Here is a 20,710-nt window from a genome sequence, read left to right as displayed (position 1 = left end):
AAAATAAAACGATATCTGTCGAATTTGATTGTACTGACTGAAAAGTACATATGTTTTGAGCTGGCAGTCTAATCTACTTGGATTAAATAACTTAATAAACTTAACTTAATATTTCAAAAACATCTTCATATACATTTTCTTGTATAAAGAGACATTTTAAGTTTCATAATCTGGCAACGAGAACTTCATGGATGAGTGTAAGGAAAGTTTTGTTCAAGTCAATGAAGATGGCCATCGTTATTTCACTTTAACTATCATAATTTAAGCTTTAGAGGAACATTATTAAACTAATTTCCTTAACTTAAAAAGAATGCTAGATACTTGATAGTTTTTCTCATATTAAAGTTCCTAAGATGTTTTTTATAGAGACTAAATTAATGTGACAATAGCCTGAAGAAATCAAATTGGTTTTCTTGAGGCCTCCTGCTCTTTTTACAAGTATTTTATAATTCATAAAACAACATATCCAACAACCAAATATATTCTCTTTTGACCTTAAAAAATCATAATTTTATCTGATATAGCAAAATTTCTTTTTCAGCTTCTTCACTTCAAAACTCAACTAAATTTTTTGGCTGTAAAACACCTCATGAACCACAGCAATCTGTGTAGCCTTAACCATAGCTTACCCTGTTGGCATTTTCAACATGAGATAACGAAACTGGTTTAGCTCCCAGTACTGTCTTATTCTCTCTGTGCGCAGGCCTGCAGTGGTAGTGTGGGATGCAGCTAGAGCCCTGCAGGGCCCTGATATCACATAAATGGTATTTTATCAGCAGCGTCTGCTGTGTTGCACGTTCCTGAATCAAAGGCATGTGTTGTTTGGATCCTGAGGTGCTGCTCCACATCAGCAGGTCTCATACAAAAAAAAAGGGAAAATACAGAAACAAGCAGAGATGTTGTATATAGTGAATGTTTTTATCAGTTCCCAAAAAACAAATCAAACTGAGACATTAGCTCTAAATGCTTAGAACTCTTACTGAGATCAGTAGCATGCTGGCTAATCAGTACTGGTAGACTTTGAGCTTCTACAAGAAAATTGTGTAAAATAAAAATATTTAACTTATCATCCAAACAGCAAAGAAAAAAAGAAAACATGGTTTGTCTCAAAAAGCAACTGTCAGGAATTAGAGTATCTAACATTAAAACAACAGTTTATACATGCATAAATTAACAATTGATATAATATACTAAAATCAATTCAGCTTTAAAGTTGCTGATCTGCACCACTGTGCCAATTATTAAGAGTTCAAGGCACGTGCACACCATCGTGAATAAACAGTAAGGGAAAATTAATTAAGCACAATTATTCATATTTTGCAGGGGGCCTTTGTATGACCTTATAACATAACACTGTAAGATGCAGTAATACTATTTAATACAACAAATTTTGTGTTGCTGAAAGCAATTATATACAAGAGTGCTGTTTGCAAAAGTTAAAAATATTTTATATTCTTTATTTTTCTATGTGATCAGCATATTTACTAAGGATAAAAGTAATATAAATATTTTTGATTGATATTGTTGGCTTAACCATGTTTTCTGCTTCCTTCATCTTTATTGGCTCCCCTCTTAAATATATTTGAAAAAGCTTTAAGCCTTTTTTCTTATTACAGCAGATTAACACTGTAATACTGAAAAACATTCAGGAAAAAAACCCGCTTTTAATTTAAATGCTTTGATTACATGGGGAAAATTTGTCTCACATCAATATTGATTTGTAAAGAATTATTCCCTCTACAACTTTAGATTTATAATCCCTGGCTCCCAGCTTTCTTTGGTTATAAGTATTTATGACAGATGTTGATATATTTTTTTCTGTTGGGGAAGGAAGGATAAATTCTCATTCCCCATATCAGCTAATGAAAAATATTTAAACAGCTGGATTTGTTGCAGGTAAAGCAGGACAAAAAAAAAGTTTATCTTTGTGATGGTCTGAGCAGTCAAAGGAAGATCAGGCACAGGTTTAGATCCAAAAAGTCTTCTTTTTATTGAACCCAAAACAAAGAACTTGGGTCAACAAAAAAACAAATCACAAAGTTGGGCCCATAAAAGAGGTCAAAGTAACAGAATTTAACTCAGGCTAACAAAAGACCTACTGAAACAAACAGACCTGCTACATGAGACAAAGGGAAAACTTAAATACTGGCTGATCAGGCCACATAGAAGATACAAAGGGGGAAACACACAAAAACCTAAGTGAAATTAACAGAGGAAAATCCCATTCCCCCCCTCTTGCTGATGAGAAGTGGTGTAAACCAATTTGCAGCTTCAATGGGCTGGCTCCACCCCTTCTCCACCTCTGTTCTCCTGAAGGACTGGAGCAGCCAGCACTGAGGTGACTCAAAAAAACAAACAAAGATTAAATCAAGCAGAACATTACAGTGTAAACTAAAATGTGTGCACTTATTCTAGAATACAGTGTTATGTCTTACAAAAATTCTGTAAATTAAATCCTAAATGTAAAGAAATCCCAATATAAATGAAATGAGACTTGCTGACTTAGTGTGTGTTGTGATTGAATGTTACCACATTTGGGTGGCTGTAGTTGCAGCCATCACAATCTTGCTGTTGTTCAAAAAGAAGAGGTTTGGGTTAAAAACAAGCCAAAGTTCTCAGAGTTAGGGAATTATGGTGAAAAGTGGCATCTTGGGATTCAAGGTCTCCATAACTATCCCTGACTTTGAAGCTTTCTTCTAACTATTTAAATTGGATATGAACATTTATGAAACAGTCCTTATGAACTTTGATGTAAGCCTTGGCACAACCCTGGTAGGTTTAATTTTTCAGGTAATCTTCTCATGATAAACACTGATGTTATAACGTTTAAAGAGAACATAGCGATTTGTACACAAGTTAAAGATGCATCTGTGATCACATTTTAAGCTTTTTTTTTTTTTTTATTAATGGTAAATGAATAGTGCCTATTTAGCATTTATAAAGTCTGAGGAACCCAAAGCACTCTATACGGTGATTCAGCCAATTCAGGTAGAAAAGTTCCCAGACGAACCCCTCCTCCTAAGCCACTGTCACTCCTACAGTAATAAATAGCAAAAGCTGGAACATTTAGGTTTACATCTATCTTTTAACATGTTATGTTTTGTCTGGATGGAAGAAATATAGATGTTTTGGAGAAGCCAAGCCAGTGTGCTGTGATCAGTAAGAGGAGGCTCAGCTTCAAAGACTAAAACCGGAAATTCAGAAAAACTTTGACATCCATTTTTCTCTCTTTTGAAAAAAGATGTTTTCCTAGCCAATGCATTAATTTCCACTGACTCCATGGCACTGTAGGCATGAAGGACAGCCCTTCTCTATAATCTGTCAGAGGTATAAATCAAGCCTATTTTTGACCGATCAAGCAAAACAACTAGATGAGCAAGACAAGAAGTGAGGCAGGAAGTTGGTCATATGGCTTGGGTACATTTCAGATTAAGGGGGATCTAAGGGTAAGAGCCTGTCATCATGAATAAATTGGTAAAGATACAATTGGAACAAGCAGAATGCTAGTCGACAGTATAAAGATTTACCATATTTTCCGGACTATAGAGTGCACCTCACTATAAGCCGAGCCCACTACGTTTTATGAAAAAATCGTAGATACACAGAGATAAGCTGCACTGGGCTATAAGCCGCTGATATCTACTGAACTGTCTTCCGTGAAACCTGTAGGGGGAGCTTTATGTTCCCGTTGCTCACCTTGTTGGCTTGAAGCAGTAAGAGCTTCTACTGAAAGATGGGGCTTCATTGGCTCTTTATTTCAGCTCTGCAGGAGTTGAGCCCTGTCTCTTCATTGGTTCGGCAGCTTTAATGAGGCAAAGAAATGTCAAAATGTGTGAACTAGGGATATTTGTTCTCCGTTGTCCCTGCTGCTAGCATGTTGTGCTACATTAAAACGAGCCCCTTATTCTTTCATTTCCAACTTGAATTCCCTTTCTTGGAGTTAGGAAAATCCACAGAAAAGACATACCATCTTATCGGCCAAATGGTTCAAAGCGTGGGAAAATAGTAGCGGCTTAAGCCCAACAATGACTTTAACAAATGTTAAGGGTAAGTATTGGTGTTGACATGCCGATTCAATTCAAATGTACAGAAAAGTGATACATTTTTCTTTAAATGATACCCTTTGTGCGTCACATCATATTTGCTTTGAAAGATCTATGTGCCAGCTAAGTTTAAAATTTAAGTAAACTAGGGTTACACAGAATTTTTTTGTTTTTCAGCTTAATTTAAAGGAAAAGTTTGTAATAAAACTTGCTTCTCCCTTTGCTGTTGCACTCCACTGACTTTACTGTATCAAATTAAAAACATAAGCGAAAGATTGATAGCTTTTAACCCATGCAAAATGGATTATTGGTTGGATCAAGAAGACTTAAAGCTGATTTATACTTCGAAACTAGGTCGCCTCTATATACTATTGTCCCTCTTGCTTTGTGGAATAACATAGCACCGACCACACTTCAAGGTTGAAGATAAATAAAAAATGTCTGCGACACGTTCACTGCGACACACTGCTGCGGGAGCATAACCAGCCCTTTAGCCATGGGAGAGGCATTTGGTCAAACTGAGTCACTGTGCAGGAGTGAACTGCTCAGAGGTCACTCCAGCCCTCCATCAGTAAACTTTTTAGGGCAATAAGCCTTTTAGACCTCCACTGACAAACCTTTATTTGTCAGTAGAGGTCTGTCAAAGAATTTCAACAAAGGTCTAGTACTCTTGATTTTGTTTTTCAGCCATTTTAAAGAGTATATTCTGCTTTGTTTTTAGATATTTGTTCTTTTGATGATGCAGGTTTGGCAATGTTTTAGCTGTAAGGGGCCATGTTTTAGAGATGGCCTCAGAGCTCATGATATTTTACGAAAGAGTACATGGGCGACTCAATAATTTTCAAATTCAAATGGCTGAAAAAGAGCCTGAAATCATCCATCCTTCATTGCTATGCTTGATAATTTGCACAAAGGGCCTACGGAGGTTGGCTTTCTTTGAATATCATATTGTCCATTTTGAACAAATATTTTCAAATTACATTAAAGCTCAGTTTTTTGTTTTTTTTTCAGAAGAACAGTTAACCAATTTAACAAGCAGGGCTAGCTGCTACCTTCTCCCTTCATATATTTTAAAGCAGTAATATGTTCATATCAGGTCATGGAAATCTGTTTTTTTTCACTACCTTCCCATTTTGCATTTGCTTTATGATATTTCCCTTTTTATTTCTATACATTTGAGATTCATAAAATATAAAACAGCTGACTTTGTTGTATGTAATATCAGCAACTAAAAAAAAAAAAAACTTCATACAACTAGTACCTTTTTAACTAGAGACTTAGTTTGATGAACCAAACAGAGATACCCCTTCCTCCTGACCCTTCATTACAGAGATTAACTCATAAGATTTGTTTAAGGCTGATATCAATATCATTTTGACATCAGTCTAACAGATCTCCGACATATGCGGCAAATATTTTAGGGCAGGTTTTTCAAGCTTACTTTTTCTTAAAAAAATGAAATGGTGATGGCACATATTACACAAGTCTCAATTTGAGCAAAAAATGTAGCATATATTACAAATCAAGCAAAATTTTAACAATTGATTGCAAAGGGAAGGAGAGGCAGTGTATGCATTTCTTATAATCTCAAAGTTTTGCTGCTGAATCACTATTAAATCCGCATAAAACAAATACAATACAAGGTTAAAAGGCTAAAATTGGCTCTTAATATTTACCGGCCCATGTATTGGTATATCTGCAGTTTACATACTTACATACATACACTACATACATATACTACAAAGTTAAACAGAGACAGTTTAGTACCTCTTGTTACAGTTTTATATTTCCTAAAACTGGCTGCATTTATCCCATATTTTGGTGTGACATGAATTAGCTGACACTGACATTACCTGTATCATCTAATATTTGCACAGAAACGACATTATATGGGTAATATAAATATATTTAATAAAATTCATTAAACTCTCTCATTTGCTGTTAGGTTTAGCATAATACAACCACTCATTCATTATCAGTTATCATTTAAATATTACATCAACATTTAAAAGGCCAACATTTGAGTTTTTCCTGATATCCATTTTGATAGAATTATATTTTTTGTGTTCATATTTGACAAAATTTTAAACAATTTAAGCCACATAGTTATTATCTTTGTTTTATAAATGGAAGAAATTACTTTATCTGGCTGAATATGTTTATATTTGGATTGGATTCTCTTTAAATACATTATGTGTATCCTAAGGAAATTAAAATAGAAATGACCTATAGAATGACACACTTTCATAGGAATACAATACTGTTTTTGCTTAGTATATGAGTCATGTAAGGTATAATAAAAAGCAAAACAAAATGATAAAATAACATTCTCCTCAGTAAACCCCTAATTTCTTTCCAGCACTGAACCTAAATAGTATATTAAATTCAAAAAGAGACAGGATGCATGCAATCCTCTAAGGAGTGTGTGTTCTAGTCTATCTTAATTTATGTGTCTACCAGCTTTCCCAAATTTAGGCCAGCCTGCCAATGTAACCAGAACCCCACGACACGTGAGCTGCCTCGGGTTCTATTACTCAGGCACCTTTGATCGATCAGCAGATGTATAATTCACAAGAGTCTTGGTGGCAAGGTTGTCAATGTCAGACACAGTGTGCATGACTGATCTCATCCCCCTCAGGGAGAGCATAGTCGCATAAGGAGTTAACTGGTACAGGACGTCAGTTCCTGCAGCCTGTAAGGAGTAGATAATACCAGAATTAGTATTCAGACTTTATGCACATCTTACTGGAGGCGTCATACATATCAGTTAACTTTTTGTGGTAGTGTATCAATTTAATTATCTCTTCAAAGAGACAATTTTATGTAAGTACGCTGGTGCAGGGTTTGGAATTCAGTTGCTATAGATGTGAACTTTTTAGGAAACTATGTCAACTGATACTTACCCTAAGCGTCATGGATTATTTCAGCGAAGTTGGTGCGTTTCCTCAAAAACATATCTTCCTCTATACACTTCTCATGCAGCTTATATTTCATGCAGCTCACTATTTTTATTAAGCTACTACAGTAAATTCTATTTTAATGTTAAGTACTTTTATTAAAGGGAAAAAAGTTTTTTTTTTATAAAATCATTGTTTCATTGACATTTTATTTTACATATCTAAACTTGGACTTCACAAAAGAAAACAAATATTCCATTAGTGAACATTTTCCTGCACTGTAAGATTTAATTTTGAAGTTAATTTAATAACAAATTATTTAATTAATTAATTTAATTTGAATTACTGTACGGTAGTAAAATAAAACAAACCACCACATACGTGATAATAAAATAGTGCATTATCTATAAAAGCAAAATTGGAACATACCACAATGTCTGAATCATTGAAAGGTACAGAGGAGCAAGACTATTAAGGCATTTAAAAGCCAAGGGAAAAATTGCTCTACACAGGCAGCGATTTTAGTAGAATTTCAATATCAGAGTGTGGTAAAGTACTTTTTTTCTTGTTAAGACATCTTGTTGCTGACTTTTTAAAGTATGGCATATTTTTTTTAAAGAAAATCAATGTTTTTTTTCTTTCTTTGTTTTGCTTTATGTTCTTTTTTCTAAAGTCCATCAGAGTGTCTAGACGGGTTTACATAAAAAAAACAATTGCTTCCTGTTTTGCTGGGCATAAATATAAAGTGCCATTTCTCTTTAATGCTCTCAAAATAAAACAAGAACATACTTTTCACATAAAGGATATTGGCTGTTTGGGTTCATAAGAAAGGAAATAGCAACAAGAAAATAGATTCTTTTCTTAACTTGCACGTATCTACAGGCGGATCAATAGTTGGAAAATAGCATTTAAAAAAAGGAATAGTAACCAGCAAAGCTGGACAAGGACTGCAGTTTTTTTCCAATGACACATACAGGGTAATGATGGAAGGTAAAAAAGAAGAAACAATACAAATAGGGAAAAAAAAGTCCTCTAAAAAGAATATTGATTAATGATTAATTTATTTTTATGAAAGGAATTTAAAAATATATATATATATATATATATTTCACATTTTTTTTAAACCTTATCTCTGCACATACTCTAGAGATATGCTTTCATTAGTTGTTTACCAGTATTTTTTTTTTCACCTAGAAAGACCCCCATTCCTCCAGCAACATCAGATTCTCCATGCCTCATTCATCCTTCCATTTGTGCTGAACAGCATTTTGCTTGCATTACATCTCCAATGTTTATGGATATGCAGGCATTAATGTTGAACAGTTTGACAAAGCATATTTGATATCTCTCCTTCACTGTCTCATAAATCAAAAATAGCACTTTATTATATTGGCAGCATAGGAGATATTGACATGGCATTTTGGTGGCATTATGAAGCCAGTTTAATATCGCCTTATTGTGTTGTAACGGCATCAAATCGTACATCATCTCAGGCATGAGCCGAAACACTAAATGCTTCACCGAGCTGATGCTCCAACTTTATAAAGGTTAGCTCTGCGTAAAAATGATAACGACTTAAAGACATGGAGTTCATGAATGCAACGCAGATTGTCTTATTTCTTCCTGGGGAATGTAAAACTTTTATCATCTACAAATGATACTTTATATTCCTGTACCTAATAAATGGAACATTGGAAATGGCAGGCCTTGTGTTCTTAACATTTGTTTTACAGCACCCACCTGAAGCTAACATTGTGTTTTAGAACTGAGAATTGTTAACCCTGTAATGCCAAATGTATTGTATTTGATACATACGGTTTCTGAAATGTTTTGCATCTGACACCGTTTGCATAATTTAATGGTAAAAACTTTGCTCAAAATCCTATTGTACACAATCAGATACAGTATACCTGATAACAGAGGGCAGAAGACTACACAAAAAATAATCTTGACCCATCGCATAGTAATAAATTATTAATATCAAAAATGTATTTCTGTTTTTTCTTTTTACATATTTTGTTAAAAGGCCAAATAAGGACTTCAAACCTAAAAAAAGAATTTTTCTGTTTTGTTTTATTCTTGGATCGGGCTTTAAAGGGTTAACACACATAAAGCTGTGGCTCGACACTTCTATCACCTCTGCTGTGAGTTAAATACAGTTGAATTCGTATGCATAGCCTTGTGTTTTTTTTTTTACTGTTTTTTAAACTTAATTTTCAGTTTTTGTTTTTTTTTTAGAATCAATTGTGTTCAGCCAGCTTATTTCTTTGTTCACAGTAATAAGCATGCATTATTACCTTTTTCCTTTATTAACAGAGGTGTGAAAAGTATTAACGTTTATTACTAAATTAGAAGTAGAAATCCTACTGTTTAAAAACACTTTTGTAGAAGTTAGAGTATAACTTAAGCTTTTTACTCAAGTAAAAGTTTAAAAGTACATTTTTTTTTTTAAAACTACTTAAATTATAAAAGGTAAAGAAATGCAAGAAAAGCTGTTAAGGACAGATTTTTTTACTGCAACAGCCAATAACATTTTTTCACAATGCTGGATGATAATTTCCCCAGTATACATTTTTATAAGTTTATTAGTTAGTTTTATAACTAATGGTAACAGTGTCAAATTAAACTTTGAATCATCTTAAATAACTGTTTTTTTTATGTAGTAAACAACAAGTTGGAGCAGCACCAACCACAAAAAAATTTATTTTCTGGATAAAACTACTTATTTTGATGGCTTTCATTTTTTTTTAAACACAAACAGGTCATAACGAAAATGAGCTTAACTGAAACAGAACTAAGTAGTTTATCTTTAAAATGTAAGAAGTAGAAATAAGAGATAATTCCCCCAAAAATGTAAGAGGTAAGTAGACGTATAATTTGTCTAAAACATAATAACTCCAGTAATGTATAGATAGCCTAAATGTCTACTTAAGATAAAAACTTGACACCTCTGTTTAATAACTTAAAATAAGTAAGAATATTATGCCTTTTAGCTGTTCATGAAAGCTCAGATGATGGTGACTTTAAATACTTCTTTTAGATTGATTTACAACATTTAAGTTTATTAGAGGGCCATCTGTGGAGAGTATTATTCAGTAGGACCCCAAACACACACCAAAAATGTGTTTATTTAACCATTAGGGCAAAGATAAAATCATGGCAAAGTCCCTCCTTCACACTCTTAAGAAAGCAGGGAATATCTCTGTTACATAGATTAAATATGACGGTTGCAACTACAGTAGAGGGATATTGATAAAGTAGATAAAAGATATTAATACTGCCTGTATGTTGTTTTCATTATAAATATAATGAAAGTAACACATAGGCAGATGGGTAATTTAATTTAACATTGTTGTAATAAGTTTTTTTTGATAATCCATTTCATTCCAGTACTATAAAAGTATGTGAAGAGTCCTGAGATTGAAGGAGAGTTTCTTGAGTTTTGTAGTGGATTTGTAGACTTTGAAAATGTATGTGCTCTTTTAAACACAACATACATCCAATTTAGTCGATTAAGCATTTAGACTGTTTTTTTTTTTTTTTAAAGATCTCTTAACACTTAAGAGGTAAATCATCCAAGAAAATAATAAATCTTACAACCACATTAGCCAGAAAGTGATTTTTGGATAAAAAAAGCATTAATTTGTTGCAATTTCGATAACCTTATTTCAGTCCCATATAAGCTCGGTGGTGTGTGTTAGTAAGGCCTATTACCGGATTGAGAGACACTGGTTCTGACAGAAGATTTGGGGGAAAAAAAATACAGAAATATTTTATAAGAAGCCAAAATGTTTTACCCAGCTGCATAGGAAAGGTTTTCTGAATATATCTCACTATTTTGCTCTTTAGCAAACTGTTGTGGCACCACTGATGTCAGTAAGAACCCTGTTAGGAAGTTTATGTGAATATAAGGCTTCTTCTCTATTTTTTTATTACATATTTTTGTAATTTAACATTCTATATTGTATGCTTGTTTGATTGTGTCTTCAAAAGTACAAATATTAGCACACACATTGTTCAATGTACATTCCGAATGTCTGTTTTGCAGTCTTGATATTGTTGGATCCCCTATGTAACCCACACATCTGATATAACTTGATTGCTTTTCTCAATGTCCAGCTTCGTCCAGAGTATTGGAGCCATTATGCCTATGTTCCTGGTGCTGGCCTTCATGTACTCTGTGTGCATGATCATCAAAACTCTGGTGCTAGAGAAGGAGCTCCGGCTCAAGGAAGTGCTCCGCGCTGTTGGCGTTCAAAACGGCGCCCTCTGGTCTGCCAGGTTCACAGAGAACTTTGTTCTGCTCACAGTTCCATGCGCGCTCATAAGCGTCATGGTCAAGGTCAGTAGAACAGGGTTGCTAAATGGGAGGTATCAAAACACAAAGCATAACACTTGAAGATAATTTATGCAGTTTTTCAGAGCACACTTTAAGTTTACTACAAATTAATCTCACACAGGTCACAGAGGACAGCAAACTGTTTATGCTTTGTGTTTTGGTTCTTTTTCTACGTTAATCATAACTAATTAATGAGCAGAGAATCGGATCATTATCTGCAATTCTTCAAATCAGCCTTCATGGTCTAATTAATTAAGCATGCAACCTAAACTGCTCTTGTGTTTTCTCTGTTCCTGCAATCAGAGGATATAGTTGTAATTGCTTCTCTTCTTTTAATTTGGGAACTGAATGTTTGCTGCCACGTGTTTTTATAAATGCAGGCGAAATTAATTATCTTTTAGAGCCAGGACGTTGTACAGCACTCTAAAGAATGTTAAAAGTAATTTGTTTTGTTTTAATCATAAAGGGGATGCAACAGTGAGCGTATAATGACCTAAAAAAGAGAACACTTTTGAGAAGTTGAAACTGTTTAGAAAATATTTCCCCTGCTGTTTTTTTTTTTTTTTTTTTTTTTTTTTTGGAGATTTATAATATTTCACAATTACAATAACTGTAAGAAGAAAACAGCTTCATACTATCTTTGAAATCTCAAGGCCCTTTTTTCACTCTTGTATACAGCATACAGAATAAATATATGTAATAGATGACTTTAGAATTAAAATCATTGTTAATAATAAGTATTTACTAGCAAATGAAATGGTTGGACAAGTGTTTTTGGGCAATGTCTGCACCCTGCCTACTTAAAAACAAATCATGTCATTGTTTATGTGCTCATTCGCCTTTTGTCATATATGTTAGTATTATTTATCTCTTCTAATAACATCCTCTTGGAACCTAATTAGTAATTAACCACAAGCTGTTGTTATATTAAAAGAAATCATGCCTTTAGTGTTCCACATGGTGAAGCTGCAGCACGACTCAACCCCTTCCTATGTTGCACATCCTTCAAAAAACTCCTTGTTCCTAAAGCACATTTAATGAAATAAAAATGATGGTTATTGTGGATGAATGTAATCAATTTGAGCAGTTTAATTGGAAAATGTGGCTGATAAATAAGAAACCGATACCAGAACAGCTGGGTTAAATGTAATTTCCCATCAGCCTAATGCGTTTGCCAGCTCTCAACAGTTTGTAAACATTAATAACAATAAATTGAGTTAGTTGCCTGCTGCTTAGGAGCCAGAGAGAAGCCTGTGCATTCAGATCACAGGACTATTCTAAATGATAATTTCACAGCCATTTTCAGCACATTAATAATAATGGTGAATCAAATGGTAATTATCAAAGGCTGGATCTGGATTCGGTCTGACAACAAGCAGTTTTGTCACCTGCACCTGAGTCCTCTGTCACTGTTCACTTGTTTTCTCTCCCATTATAGCAGATAAAGCCTTTATTGTTTGCTACACAGGTGGATATACTCGCTTTTTACCCACCAACAGATCAATGCAGTGAACAACTTTTGATCCAATTTCACACAACAGAACTATCTATATGACATATTCATCCATGTCCACTTGATGATAAGCATTTTACCGCATTTATTGCCTTCTAATCTACTATATTTTCATTAAAGTGGAGAATACCAGCATATGTACCAAACAGCTGAAGAGCTAACAAGGTCTTTCTGCTCTTAGTCAAGTGACAAGACCAACATGTGTCCCTTCTACTGGCCCAAATGAACAGCCTTTAATAGAAAACTTCAAGACACCTCAATTACATGCTGTGTGGGAAGCAGTCCACTTGACGCAAGCTTCAAAGACAAAGGGAACTTTGTGTGACATTTGTGTGATAGACTGTTGTGTGACCCCCTCCTCACAACACCACTGCCACGGGTCTAACAAGTTATCAGTCTCCACCACTGACCTTTCTAAGCCAGACACTTCTCACAATGCGATTTCCAACTTGGCAGATGTAATTTCCCTTTGAAGAAATGCCATTTTTCATTTCACCTTTCTGTCAGTCACTGCACAGGAGGTTGAAAATTCTGCTAATTATTAGATTAATGCCTCGGTTCATGGTGAGCTCCTGATGCTTGATGTGGTTAATGTATGTTCTCAGCTGCATGTGTCTGTCTCGTCAAATTAAAGGACACATATGCTTTTCAATTCTACCTTTTTTCATCTTTAAATCATTCATTTAGATCTTTATAGCGTGTTTTGCTGTGATCCCTTTAAATCCAAAGGTACTGTACTTCACACCCTGTCCCCTTCCAGGTTCGACTGCATCCCGTTCGGTTGAATTTGTAGTTAGACAACGCTAAGATAAGTAGAAGACATGACACAATGCTATAAAAAAAAAAGTAATTAAGTGATAGCAACACATCTATAATAAAGCTTGATGTCATTTTAATATTATCTGCATCGTACCGCTTTGTTGTGTCCATCATTCTTGTTGTCAGAAAGAGAGACAAACAAAGTATTTCATTTAGTCCTTTCTTCATAGTGTCCAAGGCTGTAAAAGCTTGTCCCCTGAAGTCTTTGGCAGATTCAAAAAGCATTTTCCTGGCTAATGTATGTATATTTCAATGAAAAAATAATATTTAATCAGGCCTCTCAAAGAGGTGTTGCTCATGGGGGTTGGTGTAAAGATTTATCTGGGTTATTACAACCAGGAAATGAACATTTATATTAATCTGCTTGCTTCTTTGGCATCTTTCAACTTGGACTACTAAAATATTGTGAGAGGAAATTAATAGCCTTGTTTACCTTTTCCACAGGAAATATTGTGACATAATAGAAAACAAAACAGACTAAAAAATATGACCCAGACAGCATCCAAGTATGGCAGAACAAGACCTGGGCAGACTAAAGAAAACATTTTTGGGGATTTAGAGACATTAAGTACAAAAATAAATGTATTTTAAACTAAAAAAAGTTTTTTTTTTTTTTTTTCGCTTTAAGATCTAAGAAGGATATCAGTCTAAGCCTAACTGTGTTTTTCTAAGAAACTTTCAGACCGTTTCCTAATTGCGTATTTTTGAGTGTGCTTGCTGGGCTAACAGCTAGTAGCAACACTTACTGATTTTTAACTTCTTTTTATTTGAATTCAATTTTTTTCATTTAAAAGCTGTTGAAATTTTTCCTGATTGGAGCAAATTTGTAAAAACGCTCCTGTCTGTGTCAAGCTGGTCACCTTCACTAGTTTACCAACTGATCTTTAACACGAAATCCCAGAACTTGTTCTAAAGACTGCCATTTTTTAAAGATTTGTTTTGATGTTAAACATAAGAAATATATTTTGTTGTGAACCACAGTTGAAAAAAAACAACACAATTTTCCTTAGTATAAAAGAACAAACCTGAATGTGCAATTTGTAGATTTGGAGGTCTTACACCTCTAAGTCTAGAAGTCACTATGTAGTCACTATGTCATAGTATTCACAATGTCTGTTTTTCTTTAAGAGATGGACTCATTAGAAGATCCTAAATATTTAAAACTTCTCATTTTCTTTAACAGAGCAAAATAAATGTATACATAAATTATTTTATCCATCTGAGGTTTTATGAAAAGCTCCATTGGTCTTTAGACCCATAGTCTTAATTTGAATTTAGAACCTGGGTATAATGCAGGTAGTGGGATAATTAGGAAATGTACCCAGGTGTAAAGAGGGTCACTGTCCTTTCCAGTAATGCTCCTTCACCTTTCAGATTCCTCAGATCACTGGCCAGCTCTCTGCCCCTGTTCATGACCTTAGCGTGGGTTTATTCTGTGGCCATAATTGTTAAAGGCATTGTCGCTGAGAAAGAGGCGAGGCTGAAGGAGACTGTGAGAATCATGGGCCTGAGGAACAGCATCTATTGGCTGACCTGGGCAGTGTCCAGTGTATTGCTACTGGCCATCAGCGCTTCCCTTCTTACTCTCATACTCAAGGTGATTTAGGAATGTTTTCAAATGGGGCTATGACAGGACCTGACTCTTATTTTGGAGAGACTTTTTTTCAACCTTCTAAAAGATTTATTCTAAGTAGTACTTTGAATTTGGAAGATGATTAGTACATCTCAATTGATCTTGATTGTCTTTCTTCAGTATTGGCATGGATTTGCTATGCACAACTTCTCTTTTATGAGAATGTATCTTTTGTAACAGAACCACATTCCCGAGCATTGTAATGGTTTTTTTTATTTAGTCACAGGGATATAAAAAAAAACAAAAAAAAAACTATAGTGCTGGTTTTGTTTGAAGTGAATGGATTGCAATTAATCTAAAATAAGAGAATGGTCCTTTTCACACAGGCAGAGTAAAAGTGTTTCACATTTAAAGGGCATATACAGTTGATGGGGAAAATTGTTGGCACCCCTGAATTTTTCCACAGTGTTTTTCCCATAAGGTTATTGCAATTGCACATGTTTTGGTATAACTTTGTTAATTTTTGTATATGGGAACATCACAAAAAGTACAGAAAAAAGCCCAATCTGACATAATTTCAAACACTGCTCAAAAATGAGCAAGAAAAAAAAATAGTTGGCACCCCCCTATTGTTTTCTCTAACCTTCAGCAAGCTTCTTACATATATCCCCTGGATTTTTAAACTACCCTTCTTTTGCAAACTGCTCTGGCTCTATCATATTTGATTGGTGCCTTTTCCTGACAGCAATTTTAAGATCTTTGCACAGCTTTTCAATGGTATTTAGGTTCAGTCTCATTGCTACTTCATAGCTCACCAACACTTTATATTTGTCCTTTTCTTGGTGTTTTTTTTTTTTAAGTATGTTTGGTATCATTGTCCTACTGTAAAATCCTTGGCCCATAAGGCAAACCCAGTTTTCTGAAACTGGGCTCTAAATTGCATCCTCAAAACACCATTGAACCTACATCAGATTTGAATCTAGGTAGTGTTCTTTTGTTTGCAGGCCTCTTTCTGGTTTTGATAAATGGTAAAATTATGTCGTTTATGAAAGAAAAAAAAAAACCTCTGTGGCACTGTTGACAAAGGAACATTTCATTTCTGGAATTTTAGAAATAAGTGGGGAAAAAGACTGAAAGAATAAAGAGAAGTGCAACAAAGCGGAGAATTTAGCTGTAAGAGGGAGCTCTTTCTTTTCAAATGCAAAACTAAAACTTGTGAAAACATAGTTTCAAACTTTAATGTGACATCAGAAAAAGACTTATATAGTTATTTGTCAAGGGAAGAGGGAGAAGGTGATAGAAATGAGTGTTATAGCTTCAAGACAGAAAATAACTTCTAACATCATATGAACAGAATGGAGAGAAGTCTGTCCTTCACTGGTTTATTGATAGATGCTGACAAAATGTGTTTCACCAAAATTCTGGCATCATTCAAGTAGATGTTTCAAAAGTCGCTACATTTCTCCCCATTGTGGTTAATGCTGCGCAAAGGCAATAACTCTGACGATTCTCTGTCTTTTTTGCCCCCATAATAACAAAGTTATCACTTTCTCTAGCTAATCTCTTCATGATTTGTTGTTCATAACAAACTGTGATACTACATCATGATAAAGATCTCAAAATGTCATTCCTGCATTGACTTTAACACCACATCATCCTTTTCACACTGCATCCCATTTGGACTTTTTTTCCCCCTCCAACTCAGAATTTTCAGCTGAAGCGCCTCTGAAAGTAGGAAATACGATTAATGACAACACCTTCATATCTACCGTTTGCTTATTGCAACTCTAATAAGCAATATTCAAACTTTCCTACTTTAACAGTTCAAGTACGTTTTATCAGTCATACACCTGTTATTTTTTTCACTGGGTGTTGTAAGGGGGAAACTGGAATGCTCGAAGGTATCTTCACTCCGTTCACCTCAAGCTAATGCGTTATACTCCAAGACTGGAAGGGGAGCTAGGATAATTAGACATCTGATTTCATTTGGCTGAGACACAGAAAAAGAGCATGCATCTTAAGAAAACTAATAAAATAATACATTTTCTTTTTAAATTGATTGTATGCACGTAAAAAAAACATGCAGCTACTTTGATGATCCGGCTATTTAATCTACTCAAGTTGACAGTTTTGACAGCGGCTTAAGCTGTTGCTGCATCTTCCCTCAGCTTTAAGGTGGTGTACCTTACATTTAAGACTACATTTGTTTCCTAATCCTAGATCAAAATGCATTTATTATAGATAGTGATCCATCCTTTCCAACTGTTTACGATCACATAGCTCACCCACACTTCCTGTATAGAGGATTTTTTAAATTTTCATAAATTTGTCTCTCCAAATAATTAATTTATATACTCCATTAACCTTTATTTTATTACTAGAAAAGTCTACATTCTGTAATTTCTGTAATCAGAAACTAGATAAACTTCTCTCTAAAATAACAACCTTTTTTTTTATGCATGGATCGATTCAAAAAGCTTAGTTTCAGGAAAGTGCACTTTAAAATGACCTATTTTGTTGTTATTTTTCTAAAGTACAATGATATATGCCCTTTAAGAAGTAAATTTCATGTTTGTGTATCATGGTTATAAGTATGTATAGCCATATAGATATATCTGTTATCTAAAAACACTTTTACTCTGCCTGTTCTCCAAATGCAATATTACTGCGGAAATGTGTTGTGACTGCAACGTCTCCATTCATTCTTGATTTCCTTGAATTGTTTGAAAAATTTACTAGAAATTAAATTGAAAGGATGCGTATCAGAACATATATACGGTGTGTCAGGCTAAGCTTATGAAAGCATCTGGCACAGCTAGAAGGAAATCTGTTTGATTGAGAGACATTTCAGTTCTTTTCTACTTTTCTTGTGGGTTTCTAAAATGAATCTCCAATGATGATCATCCTCTCACTTGCATGCCTGTTTTGATTTCATCCGTTTGACATTTTTTTGAAACTAACGGCTTTTTTTGTCTTTTTCACCAAACCCTTTATAAACACAGTACGGAAAAGTCCTGCAGTACAGCGACCCCTCAGTAATCTTTGTGTTCCTGCTGGTGTTCTGTCTGGCCACCATCTCCCAGTGCTTCCTCATTAGCGTCTTCTTCTCTAAAGCAAATTTAGCGGCGGCATGTGGCGGCCTCATCTTCTTTCTCCTCTACCTGCCACACAGCCTCTGCTATGCCTGGAGGGACGTTATGGGTTTCGGGGCCAAGGTGGCTGTGGTAAGTCCATCTTTACCTTTTACATTGTTCTTTTTTTGTATCTCTCCATGCTTTCATTATATATAAGAAAAAATGTATTCAGTCTTCCTGTAAGGTTATATTTTTTCTCTTTAACTCAAAATTTGTAGGTGACAGCTGTGCATTCTATGTCTATCCACTCTCCTTTTAATAAAGATCTATTCTGTAATAAAAGGAAGTGCGTTCATCTCTAGCCCCAGTAATGTCTATCTCAGATTTGTTATTGTTTTTGCAAGCCAGCAGATAGTAAAATTGGATCTGTGAAGCCTTCCAAATGAATTAAGCATTGTGTTAACATTAAAGGACAATGCAGCTGCTTGTAGCAAATGCTTTTTGTATTCATGATGTCCTCATACATTTTTTTATGGTTTGTTTGTTCTGGCATATTTTCACGTGAGAATTCTCATGAAAGGGCTGCATGAATAGAAAAGCAGGCTCGCACAGTGAAGATTTTTTTGTATTTTCTCCTGTTTCTAAGTGATAAAGATAAACAGTGTACCATTGCTCAACTTTCAGCGTAGCCTTTCTGTGTGACCTTTAACGTGGTTCTGGTATCATTTGTCTTCCCAATGCCTCTTGCGGACACTAGGATGAGAAATCTGGATTCTTGATTGCAATATGTGCCAATGCTTTCTTAAAAAAGTTAAAAAAAAACATGTTATCTGTTAGGCCCGCTCAAAATTTCTTTACTCAAGATGTTTATATATTCCTCTTACTACACTAGACAAGAGAGATATGATATATTTATATTTTTTATTATAAATAGTTATGAGGTAAAGAATGATACAAGTTGTTTTTTTTTCTTTTTAAAGCATCGACACCTAAAAAGTGGGGTGTATGGTTGTATTCAACAAATTTGCACAACTACCTTATACTGCATATAGGCTACATCTCTACCAACTTTCCTCAACGGCGGACTGTTTTGTAAAACAGCTTCAAATCAGTTATATTGGATGAACCTTTCCTTGCAATTTTTAAGTTTTGCCAGCTTCTCTATCCCTATCAGGATGCAGAAATAATTTCATGTACAGTGAGGAACCTAAGTATTTGAACACCCTGCTATTTTGTAAGTTCTTCCACTTTGAAATCATGGAGGGGTCTGAAATTATGATCATAGGTGCATGTCCACTGTGGGAGAAATAACCTAAAAAAATTAAATCCAGAAATCACAATATATGATTTTTAAACTATTTATCTGTATGCAGCTGCAAATAAGTACAACTCTCCCTTTAACAAACCCACCTCCCCTCCATTTATTATCCTAAATTAGATGCACCTGTTTGAAGTCGTTAGCTGCTAAATAGCATGGTGTTCAATACTTATTTTCCTCATTGTATGCAAACTTGGGCTCTGTTCAAATTCATGGGCTGCGTCCTCAGAAGGCCAGATTTGAAGGCCTATTACATCATAGCATGGCGCCGAGGTCGCGTCGGATTCGAAGATTCCTCGTTATGCAGCCTACAAATGCGTCCTTCTTTTGCCCAATTTGAACGATGGATCCGATGTATCCTCGGTATCCTTGGATATCCCAGAATTAATTGCGAGACCAAGCAAGGAGGCTGCTCAGTGAACAGAGGAAATGGTACTTGCTGCCGAACAGTGGTGAATATTGGAAGTTCCGCTTAATATAATCCAAATCTGTGACTAGTTCCGTCTGAAATGAATGAAAATAGTTGTTTTAATGGTTACTGAGTCAAATATGTGGCAGATAATGTTTGATTTATCGAAAGGTTTTTATTTGTTAATGTGTAAATGGGTTTGGCTGTAATTTAAGGACAGATTCTAATATATCTGCAGTGTGGGGAATATAAATCTGATAGGATTTTTATTTTTTTATTGCTGTTTTGCACAATTTGCTTAATATTAGAATATTAGAGATTTTGCAGATATATGTATAATATAGACAATGCTTAGATGTATTTATATCTTTCTACCCCTTTTATAGAATAGAATAGAAAATCCCTTTATTGTTCCACAATGGGCAAATTTACAGCAGCAAAATGATTATTGAAAATGGTCACACAAATGTACACCTTAGAAAAATGTGTATGAATAACTTAATAGGGAAGAGTTAAAATATATACAATAAAATACTGTACTGTAAAGTGTTTTAACAATACAAAACTGTGAACCTGGAGAATAAATAACCAACATACACCTGGGGACATTTTTACAGTAATGGATATTTGAAAATAGCAGCAACATCCGAGATGATAGAGAGATGACAGCATTATGTTATCTAACTGATTACGGTTTCTATCATTGCATTTGCTTTTATTTGTTC

The 20,710-nt window shown here is 34.6% G+C and overlaps 1 protein-coding gene across 1 annotated transcript in view; it reads left to right on the top strand.

The window, feature by feature from the left end:
• Positions 1 to 18,408, top strand: part of LOC107090594 (retinal-specific ATP-binding cassette transporter-like) — a gene marked incomplete at its 3' end in the record, with an annotated part of 58,295 nt that extends 39,887 nt beyond the window's left edge. Inside the window, exons 8-9 of the mRNA XM_015384058.1 lie at positions 11,060 to 11,282; positions 18,187 to 18,408. Coding sequence (XP_015239544.1) covers positions 11,060 to 11,282; positions 18,187 to 18,408 — 445 coding nt within the window. The remainder of the gene's footprint in view (positions 1 to 11,059; positions 11,283 to 18,186) is intronic.
• Between the last annotated feature and the right edge of the window lie 2,302 nt (positions 18,409 to 20,710).

The sequence above is a fragment of the Cyprinodon variegatus genome, unplaced genomic scaffold, assembly GCF_000732505.1.
Source record: "Cyprinodon variegatus isolate N-32 unplaced genomic scaffold, C_variegatus-1.0 Scaffold302, whole genome shotgun sequence".
Classification (NCBI taxonomy): domain Eukaryota; kingdom Metazoa; phylum Chordata; class Actinopteri; order Cyprinodontiformes; family Cyprinodontidae; genus Cyprinodon; species Cyprinodon variegatus.
The sequence above is the reverse complement of the archived record's forward strand: the minus strand, read 5'-3'. Positions and strand labels throughout refer to the sequence as shown.